At 46.2% G+C, this 19377-nt stretch overlaps 1 protein-coding gene and 1 long non-coding RNA gene across 3 annotated transcripts in view; one reads left to right on the plus strand and one right to left on the minus strand.

The window, feature by feature from the left end:
• Positions 1 to 862: 862 nt before the first annotated feature.
• Positions 863 to 19326, plus strand: LOC139032233 (uncharacterized). The gene is made up of 3 exons (XR_011484760.1): positions 863 to 1269; positions 17595 to 17680; positions 19101 to 19326. It is a non-coding gene; the product is annotated as an uncharacterized lncRNA (long non-coding RNA).
• PAFAH2 (platelet activating factor acetylhydrolase 2) overlaps positions 1584 to 19377 on the minus strand; it is a 34837-nt gene continuing 17043 nt past the window's right edge. For both annotated transcript variants that reach the window (XM_020909232.2, XM_020909231.2), the window contains 4 exons: positions 15229 to 15320; positions 13062 to 13232; positions 11133 to 11287; positions 1584 to 2774 (listed from right to left, as the gene is read on the minus strand). In XM_020909232.2, the coding sequence (XP_020764891.2) occupies positions 2680 to 2774; positions 11133 to 11287; positions 13062 to 13232; positions 15229 to 15320 (513 nt within the window). In that variant the 3' untranslated portion in view covers positions 1584 to 2679. The remainder of the gene's footprint in view (positions 2775 to 11132; positions 11288 to 13061; positions 13233 to 15228; positions 15321 to 19377) is intronic.

The following is a 19377-nucleotide window of genomic DNA, read 5'->3' on the forward strand; positions in this document are numbered from 1 at the left end:
GAGGGCGCCATTGCGCTGATAACAGATCTGGACACAGGTGGTTTTGTTCTCTGGGGACTGAATGGAATGTTAGCTACAGCCAGATGACTAGCTTTGACCAATGAACTGTAAATGGAAATGATGATGGTCACCTCTGCGCAGGAGCTTTAAGGACTTAGCAGTGCTTCTCCACTCTCTCTTCCTGCTCCACCACAGCCAATGGGAACACCTCCAGAGAGTGGCAGCTCTCCTGGCCTGGGTCTCCAGGTAAGGATAAAAATGACACCGAGGAGAGCCTTGAGCCAACACACAGAGGACAAATAGCGTGGACAAGAAGTAAACGTTTATCCCTTTGGGGTCTGTTTGTTCCCACCGTACCATCTAGTCTATCCCAATGGAAACATCCTAAGAAGAGGTCAGATCACAGTAAGAAGTATGTGCGTTATATTTTTGGCAAATTACTGTTCAAATTACTGTTCAAAATAGTCAATACGACATTTTGTGACTTAAAGGATCATTTTCAGTGGGGAAGATTCCTCTACTCCAGTGACACTGGATCAATGAGTCATTGCCAGAACATGAACTGAATGGAGGAGATGGGTCCAGTTTCTAAACAACTTCCTTCTTTAGGAAGTTTCAGGTCTTCACAAGATATATTATTGTTATGGGTCTAAGGCAGATGCTGGGTCTCAGGTGCTCAAGCTGTTAGCACTGACTTCTCAGCATCTGCACAACCATCCCCAGGCATGAGGGATGGCTTCTGCTGGTTCTGTGAGTGCTGATGGGCTCTGGTCCCTGTCTGGGGCTTGGAAGGCACTTCTATGCGCTCTCACAGAAGGAAATCCATCATGTATGCTTGAGTAAAACAGCAAGCCAAAAAACCTCAGAATGTACGGTGTTGCTAAGCAGACATGGAACATTTACAAAATTGACCTCACACTGGGTCAACAAGCAGGTCTCAGGATATGTGGGTCATTTTCTCTGACCAAAAGCAGTTAAGGTAGAAAACAGCTATAGGGTAAGGACAAAAATCTCCCAAGTTTGGAAAGTAGGAAACATACTTTAAATAACACATGAGTTATACATCCTTTCACTTAATCCTAAGTGTGCATAATGCAGATCCTCATTTTAGAAATGCAGGAACTGAGACACTGTAATTTGCTCAAATGTACGCAGTGAGCAGTGGTGGAGCCTGGCTATAGGAAACCAGGTTATAGAACTCTAGAGCCTGGGGCTTTCATGACATCCTCCTCACGCTACGTCTCACTGGAATCCACAGATGCTTCCCAGGTAGGTCCACAGCCTCACTGGATGTGGTGCTTCACCTCTGAGAAAGAACAGCTGTTGACAGATGAGAGACACAGTCCCAGCTTGCCCTGGTGACACTGACCTTGGACCTGTCATATATAGTCGCATTTCCCTCTTTCTCTGGGGTCTCCCACTTGGACTGAAGTGAGAGGTCTAGAGTAGTGGAGAGGGGTGTCTGAGTTTGATATTCCCAGACAGCTTTGAACTAGATCCCTAGGAAGACTTCCTTTCCTTTTAAAGATCGTTTTCCACACTGGCACCCGTGGTAAGCAATCAAAGAAAGACAGAAGGAAAAGTTACTTCCAGATGGCTCCCCATCTTGCTGTAATGAAGATTAAATATAGAAAATACTCCAACATATCATTAGGCAAACATGAGTATTAATATCATTCACATTACAAATGGGACAAAACGGAAATTCAGTCTATAGCTTGACTTAACTCTGAGACTAGGACCTCAGAGCCAGAAGACAGACAACTAGAGCACCCAGATTCTGAGCAGGTTGGAGGCTCACAATACCTGGTAAGAGGCGAAACCAAAGTGTTTCTAGGCTTCTCTTTAGAGATGGCTTCCTGCAATCGAACTGACCAAACTCTCTCCCTTTTGCGGTGAGGGCCTGTTCAAATGGCTACTTACCACTGTCATACTACTTTCTCCATCAACCTATTTGTGTTGTTTCCTGTCAAGCAAGATTTTTAGCAAGACATCCAGAGCTTATGGGGTACCTCTTGTCCCTCAGCCTCTCTCCCTGTGCTATCATGACAAGGCTATCTGCCCCTTCTACAGGCTAACAAGTATACCTTCTCCTGACTAAATGCCCAGGACTATGCTTCATGCGATGAGCAGGCTTGAAAATAAACAGAAAAATCTGATGGTGGTCCAGATCCTAGAAAGCTACCTAAAGTGCTCAGAACTCACCGAGCAGCCCTGGGGAGGAGGGAAAGGCAGAGGAGGAGGAGGCGGTGCCAAGCTGAGCTAGAGGTCCGGAAGGTGGGAATTTTCCCTCCGTCCTTTGGCTTCATTTCTTCCACTGCAGAAGCCACACTGGTCCAAGGCGAGGGCGTTGGCTGGCTGGGTTAACAGGGCTCATAGTGCTCATCTTAGGGCTGAGGTCTTCCCCAGCCCCATCCCACTGCTTGTTCCCCACACCATCAAGTCTCAGTCCTCAGAATGTCCATTTGCCCATCAGTAAGTGACCCAAGTCCCAGCAGGAGTTTAAGATCAACAAGTCTGAGATTCAGGTACCCCGTTACCAATCAGCAGTCTGATTATATCCTCTCAATCAACACAGAGGGGTCATGGCAATTACTTCCTGACAGGAGGCAAGGGTGTCCCTGGGCAGGCCCCACGCGGAAACTCAGCTCAGTGACTTTCCACAATGACCAGTTGAGCCTACAGGCTGGACAAATGGTGTGGGGCCCCTGGGGTTAGTGATGGTCCAATGCCTTCAATGAGGTTGTTCCACTGGTCATAGTCCTCTTTCAGGTCTGAATGGGGAAAAAAAAAAAAACACAGAACGGTTAGGTAAACTTGTAAAGGAAGATCAGAGAGTAGCTTCCATGGATTTAGTGGGTCATCCCAGAGACAGGAGCACCTGGGATACTACAAGGACTGGTTATGGTGGCTGCGACTGGTAGGAGCAATAATGGAAACTACTATTCTTTCAGTGCTTTTATGCATGTGCTTCTTAAACAACTTCCTTAACCCGTAACAACTCAGTAATGACAATAATAACAGAAGGGAGCATTGATTGAAGGGCAATTCATTCCAGGAACTTTGCTAAACATGTATTGTTTCATTTAATTTTCATAATATCACTATGTGTCAAGTGCTGCATGCATGCTAAGTTACTTCAGTTGTGTCCAACTCTTTGCAACCCCATGGACTGTAGCCCACCAGGCTCCTCTGTCCATGGGATTCTCCAGGCAAGAATAATGGAATGGGTTGCCATGCACTTCTCCAGGGGATCTTCCCAACCCAGGGATGGAACTTGTGTCTCTTAAGTCTCCTGCATTGTAGGCAGGTCCTTTACCACTAGCGCCACCTGGGGAGCCCTGTGTCTTGGCCCAATTTTACAGCTGAGGAAACAGGCTCAGTGAAGATACCAGATTCATCCTATGTCAATACAACAGGTTAAGTGGCAGAGACAGAATTCAAACCCCGATGAGAAAGGGTGAGAAAGTGGAAACGCCACTTCCAAGTTCATGGATGTTGCTGAGCAAGAAGAGATCCTCCATAAGCCAGCCAGTGAATATGAATCCATGGCTGCCTCAGGGAACGGCAGAAAGAAGAGGACAGTAACATCATGAAGCAGCACAAACTAGGTATGATTCCAGAGAAGGCCCTGGGGCCACAGGCAGATGGAGCTAATGACATGGTAAGAACAGTCAGGAAGGGCCCAAGGCCGCAGGCTGAGGGAGCAGGACACAGCTGAGCAGGCAAATGGTGTTTCTGTTCAAAACAGACAAAAACCTGGGACATGGGTAGTAACCACTCTCCTTCATCTTCAGATCCCCAAGGCCCTGCCAAGGACCTGGCAGGGAATAGGTCCTCGACAAACAGTGTGCCATATTCATCACTTAAAAAAGTACAGAGCACGCTGCTGTGTGCCACAGTTTGTTCCTGATGCCAGAAATACAGCCACAGACAAATAGAAACCCTCATCCTCATAGAGTTCACAATCTAGGAGGCAGAGATAACAATAAACAGAACAACCTACACAGGATATGAAAAGGTGAGCAGCGCTGTGGCCAAAAAGCGAGCCAGACAGAGGCAATGCTGGCGGCCGGGGACCCGCGGTGAGGGGAGGAAGGGACGGCACAATGTTTCTAAAAAGGGCTGTCAACACAGGCCTCCCTGGGAAGGTGAGATGTGAGTGCAAAAGTGAAGGAGGTGAGAGGGAGCCACAAGATTACACAGGAAGAACGTTCGGGGCAGCAGGAACAGCGGGGCAAAGGCCTGAAGCAGGACTGTGCCTGGGACCTGGAGGCCTGTGCGGCGAGAGGGAAGCAGGCCCGGGGAAGAGCCACAGGAGGGACGCCGGGCGTTGACTTTGCCTCTCAGAGAAACAGGAGCCCCTGTAGGATCCTGAGCAGTGGAGTGACAAGATACGGCTTTCCTTCTACAAGGGGGCTTCCCCGGTGGCTCAGCTGGTAAAGAATCCACCCGCAATGCGGGAGACCTGGGTTCGATCCCTGAGTGGGGAAGATCCCCTGGAGAAGAAAACGGCTACCCATTCCAGTGTTCTGGCCTGGAGAATTTCATGGACTGTATAGTCCATGGGATCACGAAGCATCGGACATGACCAGGCGACTTTCATTTTCTTTCTAAAAGGATCACTCTGAAGGCTTGATAAAGAAAGGAGTGTGGGGACTTCCCTGGTAGTCGAGTGGTTAAGAATCTCCCTTCCAGGCTTTCTTGGTGGCTCAGCGGTAAAGAATCCGCCTGCCAAGGTAGGAGACAAGGGTTTGATCTCTGACCTAGGAAAATCCCACATGCCGTGGAGCAACTAAGCCTGTGCACCATAACTACCGAGCCTGTGCTCTAAGAGCCCACGTAGGACAACTACCGAAGCCTGAGAGCCCCAGAGCCCGTGCTCTGCAACAGGAGACGCCATCACAATGAGAAGCCCACGAACTGCAACTAGAGAGCAGCCTGCATGGCAAAGAAGACCCAGCACAGTCAAAAAGAAAGTTTAAACATTTTATTCAATGTGCAGGACTTCCCTGGTGGTACAGTGAACAAGAGTCCACCTGGCAATGCAGGGGCATGGGTTCGATCCCTGGTCCAGGAAGATTCTACACGTCTCAGGACCTCTAAGCCCGTGTACCACAGCTACTGAGTCCGTGCTCCAGAGCCTGCAGCTGCTGAGCCTGCATGCCACAACTCCCGAAGCCCATGCACCTAGAGCCCACGCTCTGCAACAAGAGCAGGTACCGCCATGAGAGGGCTGAGTACTACAACCAGAGCAGCCCCTGCTCAATGAAACCAGAGAACGCCGGCACGCAGCAGTGAAGATCAAGGGCAGCCCAGGGTAAAATAAGGAATTTTTTTAAGGTGCAACATCTCAAGGCACAAAATACAAAGTATTATTAGGAAAAACAAAAAAAGAACCCACATTCCAATGCAGAGGACATGGGTTCGATTCCTGGTTAGGAACTAGGATCCCACATACCATGGGGCAACTAAGCCAGAGCACCACAGCTAGGAAGCCCATGCACTGCAGTGAAGACCCCACATGCCACAAGTAAAACCTGATGCAGCCAAATAAATACATAAATTAGTTTAAAAAAGAAAAAAAGGACTGTGTGGGGACGCAGGGGTGGCAATAGGGAGTGGGCTGCCAATCCCTTCTCCAGTGGACCTTCCCGACCCAGGAATCAAACTGGGGTCTCTTGCATTGCAGGCGGATTCTTTACCAGCTGAGCTAACAGGGAAGCCCTTAAAAAGAAAGGACTGTGTGGGGAGGCAGGGGTGGTAATAGGGGGATCAGTTAGGAAACTCTTAAGTGAGAGACGAGTTGGATAGGATGATAGCTGTGGGGGTGGTGACAAATGATGACTTTCTATTTGTATTCTGAAGGTAGGGCCAATAGGATTTTCTGAGGGACTAGATGGGAGGTGTAAGAGAAGAGACAAGAATGGGACTTTGGCTTGAGTAACTTGAAGGATGGAGTTACTATTAACTGACAAAGGAAAGACTTGCAGTTGAAAGCTGTTTTTGTGTGTGATTCCCCTTAGAAGGCCAAGTAGAGATGTTGAGTTAATAAATCTGATGCTCATGGGAAAGCTCGAACTGGAGACAAACTGTAGAGTTTTCAGCATGGAGATGGCATTTAAAGCCAGAAGACCAGAGGGCATCGGGGGATACAGGTACAGAAGAGGTCCAAGCCCTGAGCGCTGGAAACACCAAGGCAGACAGAGGAGTAGCGGACACTGAGAGGGGAGAAAATCTGCAGTGAGGTGTCCTGGAAACAAAGACGGGGCTTCACGGAGGAGGGCCTCACCAGCTCTCCCAGCAGCTGCTGGGAATTCCAATGACATGAGGCATGAGAGGTGACCGCTGGATTTAGTACTGTGAATGTTTCATGGAGGAGTGGGATGCAAAAGCCTGACAGGTGTAAGTTCAAGAGAGAATGGGAAGAGAAGGATCAGAGAAAGTGAAGACACTTGTGTGAGTTCTGCTATCATGAGGGACAGGGAAATAGGGTGGTAACTGGGGGCCAAAGTGTGGGTCAAGACAGATTTTTTTAAAAGAGAAATTTCAGCAATGAGATGAGCCCACAGAGAGGGAAAAACTGATGATCTAATGTAAAGAGAAAGAAAATTGTTGACACAGTCCTCTTGAGCAGACCAGAGGGTGAAATCCAGTGCACAAGTGGAAGGGTTGGCCCAGTAAGACAACTGACTAGGAACCTCTAGGAACCAGATGGAAAGCTGAGTCTCTGCAAGAAGGTAGGGAGAGGCGGTGTTGGGATTCGAAGACGTACTGATGGCTTCCATTTTCTGAGTGAAGTGGAAGACAGAATTAATCAGCTGAGAGACTGAATAGGGGAAGAAGGTAATAGAGGTTTCAAGAGAAAGAAGGTGTGAAATTGTCTTCCAGGAGCGAGTGAGGGAGGATAAGCAGGTGGAAACAGGAGCTGCATGCAGTTAATATGAAAGACGCACCAAATCTTCTTAACAGAAGGTAACACAACCCCTGTGTCAGCAGAATGCTGCTCTCAGAGGTAATTTTTAGGATCAAAGGTAATTTTTTTTTAAGTTTTCTATTTTATTTTTTAATTTTAAGCATAATTGCTTCACAATTTTGTGTTGGTTTTTGCTGTCCAACAACGTGAATCAGCTATAAGTATATTTTTACTTCCTCCCTCTTGAGACTCCCTCCCACCCCCCAACCCCTCTGGTTTATCACAGAGCAATGAGCTGAGCTCCCAGGATCAGAGAGGTTTTTTAGGAATGGTGAGAGGTTCAGCTGAACCATTTACAACCTATTTTAGTTTCTCACATGACACGTACTGTATGGTCACCAAAAGGCTTTTCTCTCTTTGCAAAACTAATTACCCCAAGCTGAGAGTCTTTGCCTTTTTTCACCACCTTCTCTCTTATCAAGTGAAAACTGCAAGAGCCTCCTACCTGGGCTCTTTCCCTCTCAACCCACCCCATCTTGCCCATCCTCCATGACGCAGTCAGACTACAAACACAAGTCTAATGATGACAATCCCCTGCTTATCCATGAAGGGCACTCACAGCCCATGGAATAAAATTCAAACATATTTCAGGCATACATGGCTTCTAGATCTGGCTTCTGCCCACTTCTCTACCTTTATTTTCCAACAATTCCACTATCCTGAATGCCAGATACACTAAACATAGCTTCACAAAACTGACCAGGGCCACACCAGCCCTTGTGCCTTCTGTCTAGAAGACTCTTGCCTGCTGAGCCTTACTCATCTCTGACATTGAAGTCAAGTATCATTTTGTCCAGAGAGGCTCCTCTCCTGGCTGTCCTTTCCCTCCCGTCAGAGTTAGGATCTGTCTTCTGGGTCTCCTGAAGACTGAGAGTATCCCTGGGAGCCACTGGCAAAACAGTGCAGCCATGAAGCACCTGGGCTTTCCAATCAGAGAGCCTAGCAGGCATTCTAGCTTTGTTGTTGTTTAGTCACTAAGTCATGTCCAACTCTTTTGCGACCCCATGGCCCAGCCTCCTCTGTCCATGGGATTTTCCAGGCAAGAATATTGGAGTGGGTTGCCATTTCCTTCTCCAGGGGAATCTTCCTGGCCCAGGGATCAAACCCACACCTCCTGAATTGGTAAGCAGATTCTTTACCACTGAGCCACCTGCAAAGTCCCAATTCTTGCTTTGCCACTTACTAACCAGATAACCTTGACAAATTACTTAAATTCTCTAAGCTTTAGTATCCTCATCTGTAAAACAGAGTTAATAATACAAGTACTCACTGGAAAGGGCCATCTTCAGGATTATACATGCTGAAGTAACTGAAGTAGTTTAGCAGAAGGACTGGCATCAAGCCTGTCCTCAACAATCTTCCTCAGTCTAAGACTCTCCTAATCATCTGCTGGTCTCCAATAATGACTATCTTAGTTCAGAAGACATGGCTACTCAACGGAATCCAATCATGCCATAGAGAGGGCCCCTGTCATCTTTAATTTTTTAAAAAAATTTTTATTGGTCTCATCATGAGTCATGTGCGATCTTAGTTTCCAGACCAGAGATTGAATGCATGCTCCCTACACTGGAAGTATAGCATCTTAAGCTCTGGACCACCAGGGAAATCCCTCCCCTGTCATCTTTAGCTCTTCCCTAATGATACGGTTTTCAATCTGTCTGCCCTCTGATGGAGAAGGATCATTTCCAGTAGTCATGTATGGATGTGAGAGTTGGACTGTAAAGAAAGCTGAGTGCCGAAGAACTGATGCTTTTGAACTGTGGTGTTGGAGAAGACTCTTGAGAGTCCCTTGGACAGCAAGGAGATCCAACCAATCCATCCTAAAGGAGATCAGTCCTGGGTATTCATTGGCAGGACTGATGTTGAAGCCGAAACTCCAATACTTTGGCCATCTGATGAGAAGAACTGACTCATTTGAAAAGACCCTGATGCTGGGAGGGATTGGGGGCAGGAGGAGAAGGGGATGACAGAGGATGAGGTGGTTGGATGTAATCACTGACTCAATGGGTATGAGTTTGAGTAAACTCTGGGAGTTGGTGATGGACAGGGAGGCCTGGCGTGCTGCAGTTCATGGGGTTGCAGAATAGGACATGACTGAGTGACTGCACTGAACTGAACTGAATGATACAGTGCCTAAGAGGAAACAGGGAAAGTGAGTAGCAGACCATGTAGTCAGGGCCCATTAAAGTCTTGAGACAGATCCATTCTTCTCTTACCAGGGGATAAGAATGATGCTCTAAGGTCTCTACTAACCCTAAAGGCTCTAAACTCATCCTAGTATAATGGCTCACGATGAGCAAGATGAAACGAACAGCCATAAATACTGAAATGCAAATTTAGATTTAAAAAGTCCACACATTCAAAACAGGACAGATTCAGAGACCTCCCTGGTGGTCCAATGACTCAGACTCCACACTGCCAATGCAGGGGGCCTGGGTTCGATCCTTGGTCAGGGAACTAGATACCACATGCCCCAACTAAGAGTTCACGTGCCGCAGCTAAGGTTCAACGCAGCCAAATAAAGAAATAACAAAATAAGATAGATGCATTTTTAAAGGAAACTCAATCCAAATTAAATTTTTTCAGCATTTAGTGGAAAGGTTAATACACTCAGGCCATCCAGCTGGAAGTCTAATGTCCAGAACACGAGGCCACAGTCCCACTGAACCAGGCACTGGCCAGACCATATCTGGCATGTTGTATTCAAGTCAGGGCAGCATACATTCAAAGGCACACCAATGAACAGCCCATTCAAAGGGGGAAATTGCACAGGGAACAGGTGGAGGTACCAGGAACATTTAGCGTAATGAACAGAAAACTCAGAGGGACACCAGAGGTGACTTCAAATATCTAAAGAGCTGCCATGTGCAATGGTCTGAGGCTTCTTGGGGTGGTTCTTGAGGGAGATACCCAGGGCAAGTGGGGTGGATTTACAAAGAATCAGGTCTTGGTCTTAGGTTAGAGTTAGGTCAAGCCTTAGAATCCCAGTCCAGCGTGGTTCCCTTCTGAAGGATGCTGCCCTCTGCATAGCACGTGCTGAGGGGTCAGCCTGGCATAGTAGGGTAGCCTCCTCCATTCTGACTGGATCAAAAAGAGACATCTGATCGAGAGAGCTCCGGGCCCAGGCTGAGCAGTGGCCCACAATATGTTTTGGCAGGTAAAGATGGGCTGGTACCACCAAGCTATCTCTCTTGGGAATCTAGTCTAAGAAATTCCCAAAAATGCAGCGGTTAACAGTAGGAGCTGAAGATGAAAGGATGCAACGAGGGAGGGAACAAGATGCAAGTGGTTCAAGTCAACCAAACTGATGAGGAAGTAGAAGCTACGAATAAGCAGATGTTCTCAGCAAGAGAAAAAGCACGGCAGAGAAAGTACAGAGGAAACTGGAGCAAAGAGAAACCGAAATATCATGAGAGGAAGAGAGAGACAGACTGAGCCCAAGAGAGACAGAGAGAGAAGTCAGTCCTACAAACTTCCTCTGTTCCTGTAAATTTTCCCTTCCCACCTGGCCAGGTGTACTCTCAGAAACAAACTCCCCTTTTTCCTCGAGGTAAATTAGTGAATCTCTAGTCCTTTTAACCAAAAAGCACCTAACTAGAATATCAGTTCTTCAAAATATTAAAAGTTTCCAGGGACAGAGCGGGCTGACCCTTGAAGCAGTGTACTCCCCACGCTGCATGACCACATGGCAGAGAAGATATGACAGGACGTGTCCCTTGGGTTGGAGGCCGGACCAAAGACCCCTACAGGCCTGGCCATTTGCTGGCCTATGATTTATGACATTAGTCATCATCCTAACCCACAAATGTAGCCCATCTATCATCATAACCTCCTCCACAACACAGATAAAGTGAGTGATAATGAGTCAGAACAGAGAGGGTAGAGTACAGCAAGGTGAATGTTCCATTGACAATGAGGAAACCAAGGCTCAGAGAAGTTAAATGACTAGGCTAAGGTTACCCAGGTGGTTAAGAGACACAATCGGGATTTCCAAAATTTCAGCTAAGTGTTCTTTCTAGAATCCTATGCCATTCCTTCACTCAGGTTTTGCCATAAATCTCCCTGATCCAAGACATGTCAGAATAGACCACCGTGCAGGGAAATCTAAGAGACCCCTCCCCGCCAGCTTCCCCATAAGCTCCAGTTCTCTGCTTACCAAGATGCTTCTGCAGGAAGGCCAACATGGCCTGCACCACGGTCTCCTGACCTTCATAGGGGTCCAAGCTTCCACGGGTCTGACTGGAGAAGAATTTACTAATCCAGTTACCAGCCACAAAAACAAAGTCAGTTAGACTCCGATGAACAGAACCACTAGAGGAAAAGAAAAACAAGCATTTGGTAGGGGTCTAGAAGCCAAGGCACACAAATATTTAAGCACCCACATATTTAAGCACCCACAATGTGCAAGGTGCTTTACATGCATTATCTCACTTAATTTTCACAACAATCTAGTAAGGGAAGTATTTTCCTCTTTGAAAGAACCAAAGGAGAAAAACTATCTACCCAAGTTCACACAGTAAGAGACAGAGCTAAGGTTTGAAAGCAGGTGAGCCTGGCTTCAAAGCTGCCTCAACTCTGAGACCACAAGGCCTGACCGTGCAGGGAAAAGGCAGAGTCAGCTGGAGAGGGGTCAGGGCAAGGAGGTAAGGTCTGGAGCCCCTGCCACTCCCATGTAATTATGAACTATCACCCCACGGCTTTTACCCCATGACTTCTGAACATTGACAAAGCATATCAGCTCCTTCTTTAGCTCAGAACTGCACCACAAAGTAAACCAGAAAAAACAAAAACTTGCCTTTAAATAATCAGGAAAGTTAGGGCAAGTGCTTATAAAAGAGGGTTTCTGGATTACAATTTGTCATTTGACATCAACTGCACTTACTTTGAAGGTGAAATTCTCACTAGGTTCATTTCGAGCTAAATTACTCAAATAATTTACTAGTCAATTCAATGAGGGAAGGAAGATCTAAATGCCAAACTCTGTTTGATATGGTGAAGAAAAGCTGACTTTAAAATGTATTATTTAAGGCACACAGGAAAGTATAAAGAAAAACATAATGGATACTTTGAGTACCCAGCACTCAGTTTAAGAAATAATACGTTGTCAAGAGTTAAATCCACAGTCCCTGCATACATTTTTCCAACTGCTCTCACCCGCCCTTCCCTCTAGAGGTCACAATTATCCTGAATCTCAGGGACTTGGGGAAACTCTCCAGCATTTCTCTGCTGCCATGAAATCAAAATGAAAGGGGAGAGGCTGGCCCCACGGAAGACAGCATGGGCCAGCGTGGGCAAGGGAAGAAGCCAGGGCCTACTGAGCAGACCCCTAGCAGTCCGCCTCTCGGATCTGGCATTTCAAACACCTGAATGAGTCCGGAGGTCCATGACACGTAGTTACTTGTTGTTTTGCTGATTTGGGCTCCTTGAAGCACGTGTGTTATTTGGCTGACGTACAGGGCAGATCAAGTCGGAAACTTATCAGTGAGACTTTAGCCCTTCAACTGTAGCTGTAAGCCACTTCCTAGGTAAAGTTCATTTCTTAAAGTCACTCAAAATCTTCTCTCTGTGAAAAAGGGCTCCTAAAATCAAACTATCTGACAGTGCTAAGGATGGACATGAAGAGAATGTGGCTTTTCTAAGGCAAGAAATACATGGTTTAAGAAAGATACCTGAATTTAGGTATTCATGAAGGTCTCTAAAAATCTGTCTTGTGAATGTCATAGGTCTGCTATCTCCACACTTTCCAAAAGACTCAATAAAATTCCCAAAGGAGATAAGAGATTCCTGGAGTCCACCCAGACCCACACCTCTTCCTCTGCAATGCACAATCCCACAGTATCCTTTTCCAAAAAAGCAAAAGGTAAATCCTGCCATAAAGTCACACCGACTAGTGAAGAAATCACTGCAGGTAGAGCTAAGTGGAGCAGGACAGATATGAAATTTGAAAGGCATTAAGATATTGAGATACAGGAGGTAAACATTCTATCCATGGGTAGAACTTCCAGATAATTTAGAGGGAGCCACACAGCTGAGTAGAAAATGGAGCAGACCCTGGAGATTAGGCATGACCTTGGGGCTTACTCACAGGACAGTTATGATCCTGGATTGGTCGTGCTGGTCACAAATCTTCTTCATCAAGTTGACAGTTTCCGCTGTTTGGAACTTCTCAGCATTGATGAAGAAGATAGGGCCCCGGGCTGTGGGGTAAAAGTCACGTTCCAGAGGAAACATCCAAGCATCCAAAGCCACAGCACACCTGGAACAAGACCAGACATGTGGGATGGCCATGGAGAAACCCAAGCAAGAACAGTTAGGGTAGTGAGGGGAGAGTGGAGTTCTTCCTTTAGTGAGGCAAAGGTTCAGAGAGCCGGGAAGGGGAACCAGGGCCCACATCCTTCGGTTAGGATCTTTTTTAGAGATCACTTTTCAGTTGAGTTCAGTTCAGTTGCTCAGTCGTGTCTGACTTTTTGCAACCCCATGTACTGCAGCACGCCAGGCTTCCCTGTCCATCACCAACTCCCGGAGCTTATTCAAACTCATGTCCATTGAGCTGGTGATGCCATCCAACCATCTCATCCTCTGTCGTCCCCTTCTCCTCTTGCCCCCAATCCCTCCCAGCATCAGGGTCTTTTCAAATGAGTCAGCTCTTCGCATCAGGTGGCCACAGTATTGGAGTTTCAGCTTCAGCATCAGTCCTTCCAATGAATATTCAGGACTGATTTCCTTTAGGATGGACTGGGTGGATCTCCTTGCAGTCCAAGGGAGTCTCAAGATTCTTTTCCAACACCACAGTTCAAAAGCATCAACTCTTCAGTGCTCAGCTTTGTTTATAGGCCACCAAAAATTCTTCTAGATTTTTAAACTCTCTGAAAGCATGGATCTGATCTCCTCCTTCTCGTGGCTCTACTCTCAGGCAGCAGACTTGAGTCACACAGAATGACACTTCATTCATTACTCACTCATTCATTCCACTCATCCGGTACCTACTTGGTGCTTAAGCCTTGTGTTGTGGATACAGAGACAAATGACACAGTTCTGGGAGCTCCGGGAGCAGTGGAGACAGAACACACAAGGCAGCAGAATATAGCTCAGCGCTCTGATCATACAAGCTGCTAAGTCAGCCCAGAGCATACACGGCAGGTGGTCAGGGAAAGCCTCCCTGGGGCCACAACTCCAAGTCATGGCCACTTTGTCAAGCAGCAATCTCTGTCACCAAGGGCAAAACTAAGGTCCTAAGATTAGCATCCTACCCCCCCGCCAATGCTCCCCCCAGCTCAATAAAGGATGATCATCGTCCCCTCAAATGATGGGTGCACAAATGGAAAACCTCAATTCCTCTCTTTCCTTCTTCTCATACATCACTAAGTCTGGAAAATTCTAAAACCGATCCCGACTCCATCACCTCTCTCCATCCCCCTCCTCCATCCTAACGCAAATCCCTCATCCCTCACCTTGACTCTGAAATCACCTCCCTCTAACCAGACTCCTCGTTTTCAGTCTTGTCCTACAGCCTGCTCTTCACATGTATGCATGCATGCTAAGTTGCTTCGGTTGTGTCAGGCTCTTTGGGACCCCAAGGACTGCAGCCTGCTAGGCTGCTCTGTCCAGGGAAGAATACTGGAGTGGGTTGCCATGCCCTCCTCATGGGATCTTCCCAACCCAGGAATCGAATCCGCATCTCCTGCAACTCCTGCATAACAGGCTCTTTCTTCACCGCTGAACTACTGGAGAAGCCCTCATTCTTCACAGAGTGGTTTTTAAATGTAAATAAGATTTTTCTATACTTAAATTTTTTCAGTAGTTTCCCATCACACTTAGAATAAAATCTAACTTCCTTATCTGGCCAAAAGGCCCTGTGATCTGGCCGGTTTATCTTCCTAATCACATAGTTCCCCATCCTGCCCTGCTCCCCCATACCCCCCACCCCTGCCCCCTCTATGCTCTTCCCACACTAACACAGCAAGCTTCTTTCCACCTCAGGGCCTTTAGCTGTTCCCTGTGCCTAGACTGATCTTCTAGACCATTAAGTAGGTTGACTTCTTTTCCTTAGTCTCAGCTTTTGTCACTTTCTCAAGGAAGCCTCCAGATACCCTAGCTTTTCAGCCTGTTTCCTTCTCTTCTTTGCACTTGCCTGCAGGGGATCTGATTACTTGTTACTTTGTTTACCTTGCTTTCTTCTTCACCACTGAATCCCCACCTCCCAAAACAGTGCTGGCATGTGGAGCTAACTGCAGCATCACTGGGAAACTCACCTAAATTGCGTCTCCTTGGCCAAGGCCAGAATAGCTGTGGCCCCTCCAAACGAATGTCCCATTACAGCCACGCGGCTCACGTCAATGCTGCCCTGAAGGAAGCCAAGTCAGAAAGGTAGAGGTGCTTTTTTAGGGACTCTTCAGGGCAAAAGGAAGAAACAGGGAGACGATGACACAGAAGCACAATACAGAGCCCTCCAAAACCACGTGATTAAGCACCTCTTGCCCACTGGAGAGTAGCCACTGAGGCCACCCCTGGACCAAACAGCCTTCTCTGGGCAGGAATCCTGGAAACCGCATCTTCCATCTTTATTTTTATAATCTTACCATCTGTAATAGCTGGACCAGGTAGATACTCGAATATCTATCAATAAATGAATAAACTGAAATTATGTGACCAATCAGTGGAAGAGCACATTAAGGATGAGAACTCTCAGGAATTCCCTGACAGTCCAGTGCTTAGGACTCAGCACTTTGACTGCAGGGGCCTGGGTTCAACCCCAGGTCAGGGAACTAAGATCTTGGAAGCCACACAGCGCAGCCAAGAAAAAAGAATAAGAATTCTCTTCATCTAGATCCTTGCCTTGTAACAGGAGGGATGATAAATGCACCAAATCAAGGGCAGAATGGGGGCGCTCCTGCTGCCCCTCCACTTTGCTCTGAAGCAAGGACTGCTTGTACTGAAACCACCTCAGGTTCTACTTCCTCTGATATATGTCCTGACTTTTACCCAGCAGAGTGAGTCTGCTCACTCTAACAAGCTCTGCACGTGTCTATTTCTGGTTGTCCCCAGAAGCCTTCAGGACATGGTTATATAAACAGCAACTGCAGCTGCCTGCTAAAGGGCTCGGGAAATCTCTCTTGGATTCACTGTCCAGCCTCTGCCCTGAACCTGTGCCCTCCTTTGCTCTCTGCAAAATCTAGCCCAAGATTTTGTATCTAAATTCTCCCCTTCACGGGACTTCCTTGGCGATCCAGCAGTTAAGACTTTGCCTTCCAGTGGTTAAGACTTTGCCTTTCAATGCCAGGGGTGCAGAATCCTGGTGGGGAAGCTAAGATTCCTACATCATTTCAGTTCAGTTCAGTCGCTCAGTTGTCCTACATGCTTTCAGGTCAAAAAACCAAAACATAAAACAGAAACAATGTTGTAACAAATTCAACAGAGACTTTGAAAGTGGTCCGCATTTAAAAAAAAAAAAATTAAAAAAAAAAAAATTTCTCCCCACTTTGCTAAATTCCTCCAGATTGGTCCAGGCCTCTTCAGCTTTTTTAATGGTAATATATTCACATAACTCTAAAATCAGGAGCATACAGAAGTCTTCCCTTTCCACACAGTTGCCCACTCCCTACCCAGACAGGTGAGTTTCTTGTGCCTTTGCAGAGCTTACTTATCCTATACAGGTACACATGAATATATAATTTCTTGCTTTTACGTAAGTGATACTGTACCTTACTTTTTAATATAAGAATATTAGTATATCAAGAGTTTCCTTATCCTTTTTTACAGCCACATTTGATTTCACCATGCTACAGACCACTAGTGATCACCAAAACTGTTCTTCTTCCTGGACACACAGCTAGACTCTATTTCCCAGCAGTTAGATGCGGCCTTGTGATCGGATGTGGTAGTGGTTTTGTGATAAAATGTGAAAGTGATTATCTCCATTTCCCGGCCTGGTCTATAAACACTCTTCTGTACCAGCCTCTACACCCTTTCCCATTCCTGGCTTAGTGCACATGGTAAAGGTGGGTTTCACAGGTGGAAGAGAGTGGAGCAATTAGAGGAAGGTAGCCGGTTCCCTGAGTCAGTCCTTGTACAGAAGCACCCATTTTGGACTTCATGTGGGAGAGAAATAAATCTCTTCTTGTGTAAGCCACTGAGATTTGGGGCTTACATGTTATAGCAATTGCTTCCAAGTGGCTCAGTGGTAAAGAACCCGCCTGCCAATGCAGGAGCCGTAGGAAACTCAGGTTTGATCTCTGGGACAGGAATATCCCCTGGAGGTGGAAATGTCAACACACTCCAGTGTTCTTGCCTGAAAAACATCTCATGGACAGAGGAGCCTGGCAGGATACAGTCCATGGGGTCGCAAAGACTTGGACACAACTGAGCGACTGGGCATGGATGTTACAGCAATTAGTATTATCCAAAATAATACAACCGTTGTTCCATAATCTATTAGACCAGTTGTGCTCACTTATGGGTGAACATTTAGGATACTATCAATCTTCTGTTACAACACACAACACTGGGATGAATAACCTTGTACATACATCATGTCGCAAGTGTGCAAGGATATGTAAAATAAATTCACAGCATTGGAAATGGCTGAGTCCAACACAATGTGTATCTGTGCTGTTGACAGCTATTGCCAAACTGCCATGCAAGGGACAAGCTGCACTCACGCCAGTTACAGAGCAGTGCCTACTTCCCCACAGCTTTGCCAACAGGGTGAGTAATCAATTTTTGGATCTTGCCCAATCTGACAGATGAAAATTTACTTAGCTTTTTTTAAAAAAAATATTTATTTTATTCACTTGGCTGCACCGGGTCTTAGTTGCAATATGCAAGACGCTCTAGTTGAGGCATGTGACTCTCAGTTGCGACACATGGGATGTAGTTTCTGGACCAGGGATCAAACCTGGGCCCCCTACGTTGGGAGCATGGAGTCCCAGCCACTGAATATTAGGGAATCCCCTTCTTAGCTTTTTTTTTTTTAATTATTCTCTATTTCTCCAAAAGGCTGACTCTGGAACTAATCCAGCTACATGTAGCCTGCCATTCCCCAATGCCTGTTTCAGGCCCACAGGCCTGAACTGCAGTGCCTGGGGCCTACTTCTCCAGTGGGAACTGACAACACACGCTGGTAAAGTTCTCTGGATTTCAGGTCCTGCCTTATTTATTGGCTATCCAGGCTGATGCTTCTTCCTGGAAGACTTTACCAGAGCCTTTACAAGATATTGTCTAGAGAGACTCTGGGGCACAGGTTTTGGAGTCAAAAAGCCCCAGTGTAAAGTCTGACTCTACCACTTACTTAGCTATGTAACCTTGGGCAGATACTTGGCCTATTGGACCCTTGGTTTCTTTCTATGTAAAGAGATAACAATGTGTGTTTGTGAAAAGAGCTCTTATCATAGAAAGTATTCATAAAGGACTCACTGTTATTTTATATATATATATACACACATACAAACCATTTTATAAATTTACGATTCTCATTCATACAATGGAATGTTACACGGCTATTAAAAAATCACACCACAGGAAAATATTAACTGGCATAAGAAGACATACATACTGTTTTGCTAAATGAAAAAAAGGCCACAAACTAGCTTATATTAAATAATAATATTATTGTTTTTTTAAAAGCATTTTTAAAAGACCTAGAAGGACCAACATCAAAAAATTCTGTTTCATTTTCTTTCATGCTTATGTGTGCTTTCTTGGCTCTCTAAATAAAGGCTGAGCTACTTTTCAGATTATGGGGAAAAGGATAGGATGCAGGAGGAAAATATACTTTTATAGGCACCAAATTTCATAGCAGGGATAGCTTCTCTCCTTCTAGGGGTTCTTAGGAGTCCCTTAAGAGAAGGAACAAGCCTGCAGTAGACAGCACAGTGTCTGCAGCTCCACAGGCCTTCCTATGTGAATGAACCATCTCTCCCTCATCCGTGTGGCCCCAACGGACTGTCAGCCCTGGTGCTCAGGTTCCCCTAATGCAGAACTGGGTGTATAACCTAGGCAGGCCAACCAGAATACCCTATCCCTCTGACATAGTAACTGGCTCAGAATGGGCATATGACCCAAGAAGAGCCATGGCCTTTCCAGATCACTGGAAGTTAAAAAGTCTCTTTTCCTTTTAAATCTACAGCTGAGTTGAAATGCAGGCTTGGAATGCCAGCAACCACCTGTCTTGCCTGACGGAGAGAGTCTGGTGAGAATGAAGCCCATATACATAGAATGGAGCTGAGCCAGGAGAAGGGAGACAGTGCCAAGAGCTTTGATGACAATGCTTGAGACCCTGGATCTAGCTACACTGGCCTAAAGCCAATCTGCCTTTGGTCTTCCTACTTATTTGAGCCAATAAATTACCTTTTGGTTGAAGCTAGTGAGTTAGGTTTCTGTTATTTGTAACCAAGAAAGTCTTG

This window comes from Odocoileus virginianus, chromosome 30 (genome assembly GCF_023699985.2).
Source record: "Odocoileus virginianus isolate 20LAN1187 ecotype Illinois chromosome 30, Ovbor_1.2, whole genome shotgun sequence".
NCBI classification, from domain to species: domain Eukaryota; kingdom Metazoa; phylum Chordata; class Mammalia; order Artiodactyla; family Cervidae; genus Odocoileus; species Odocoileus virginianus.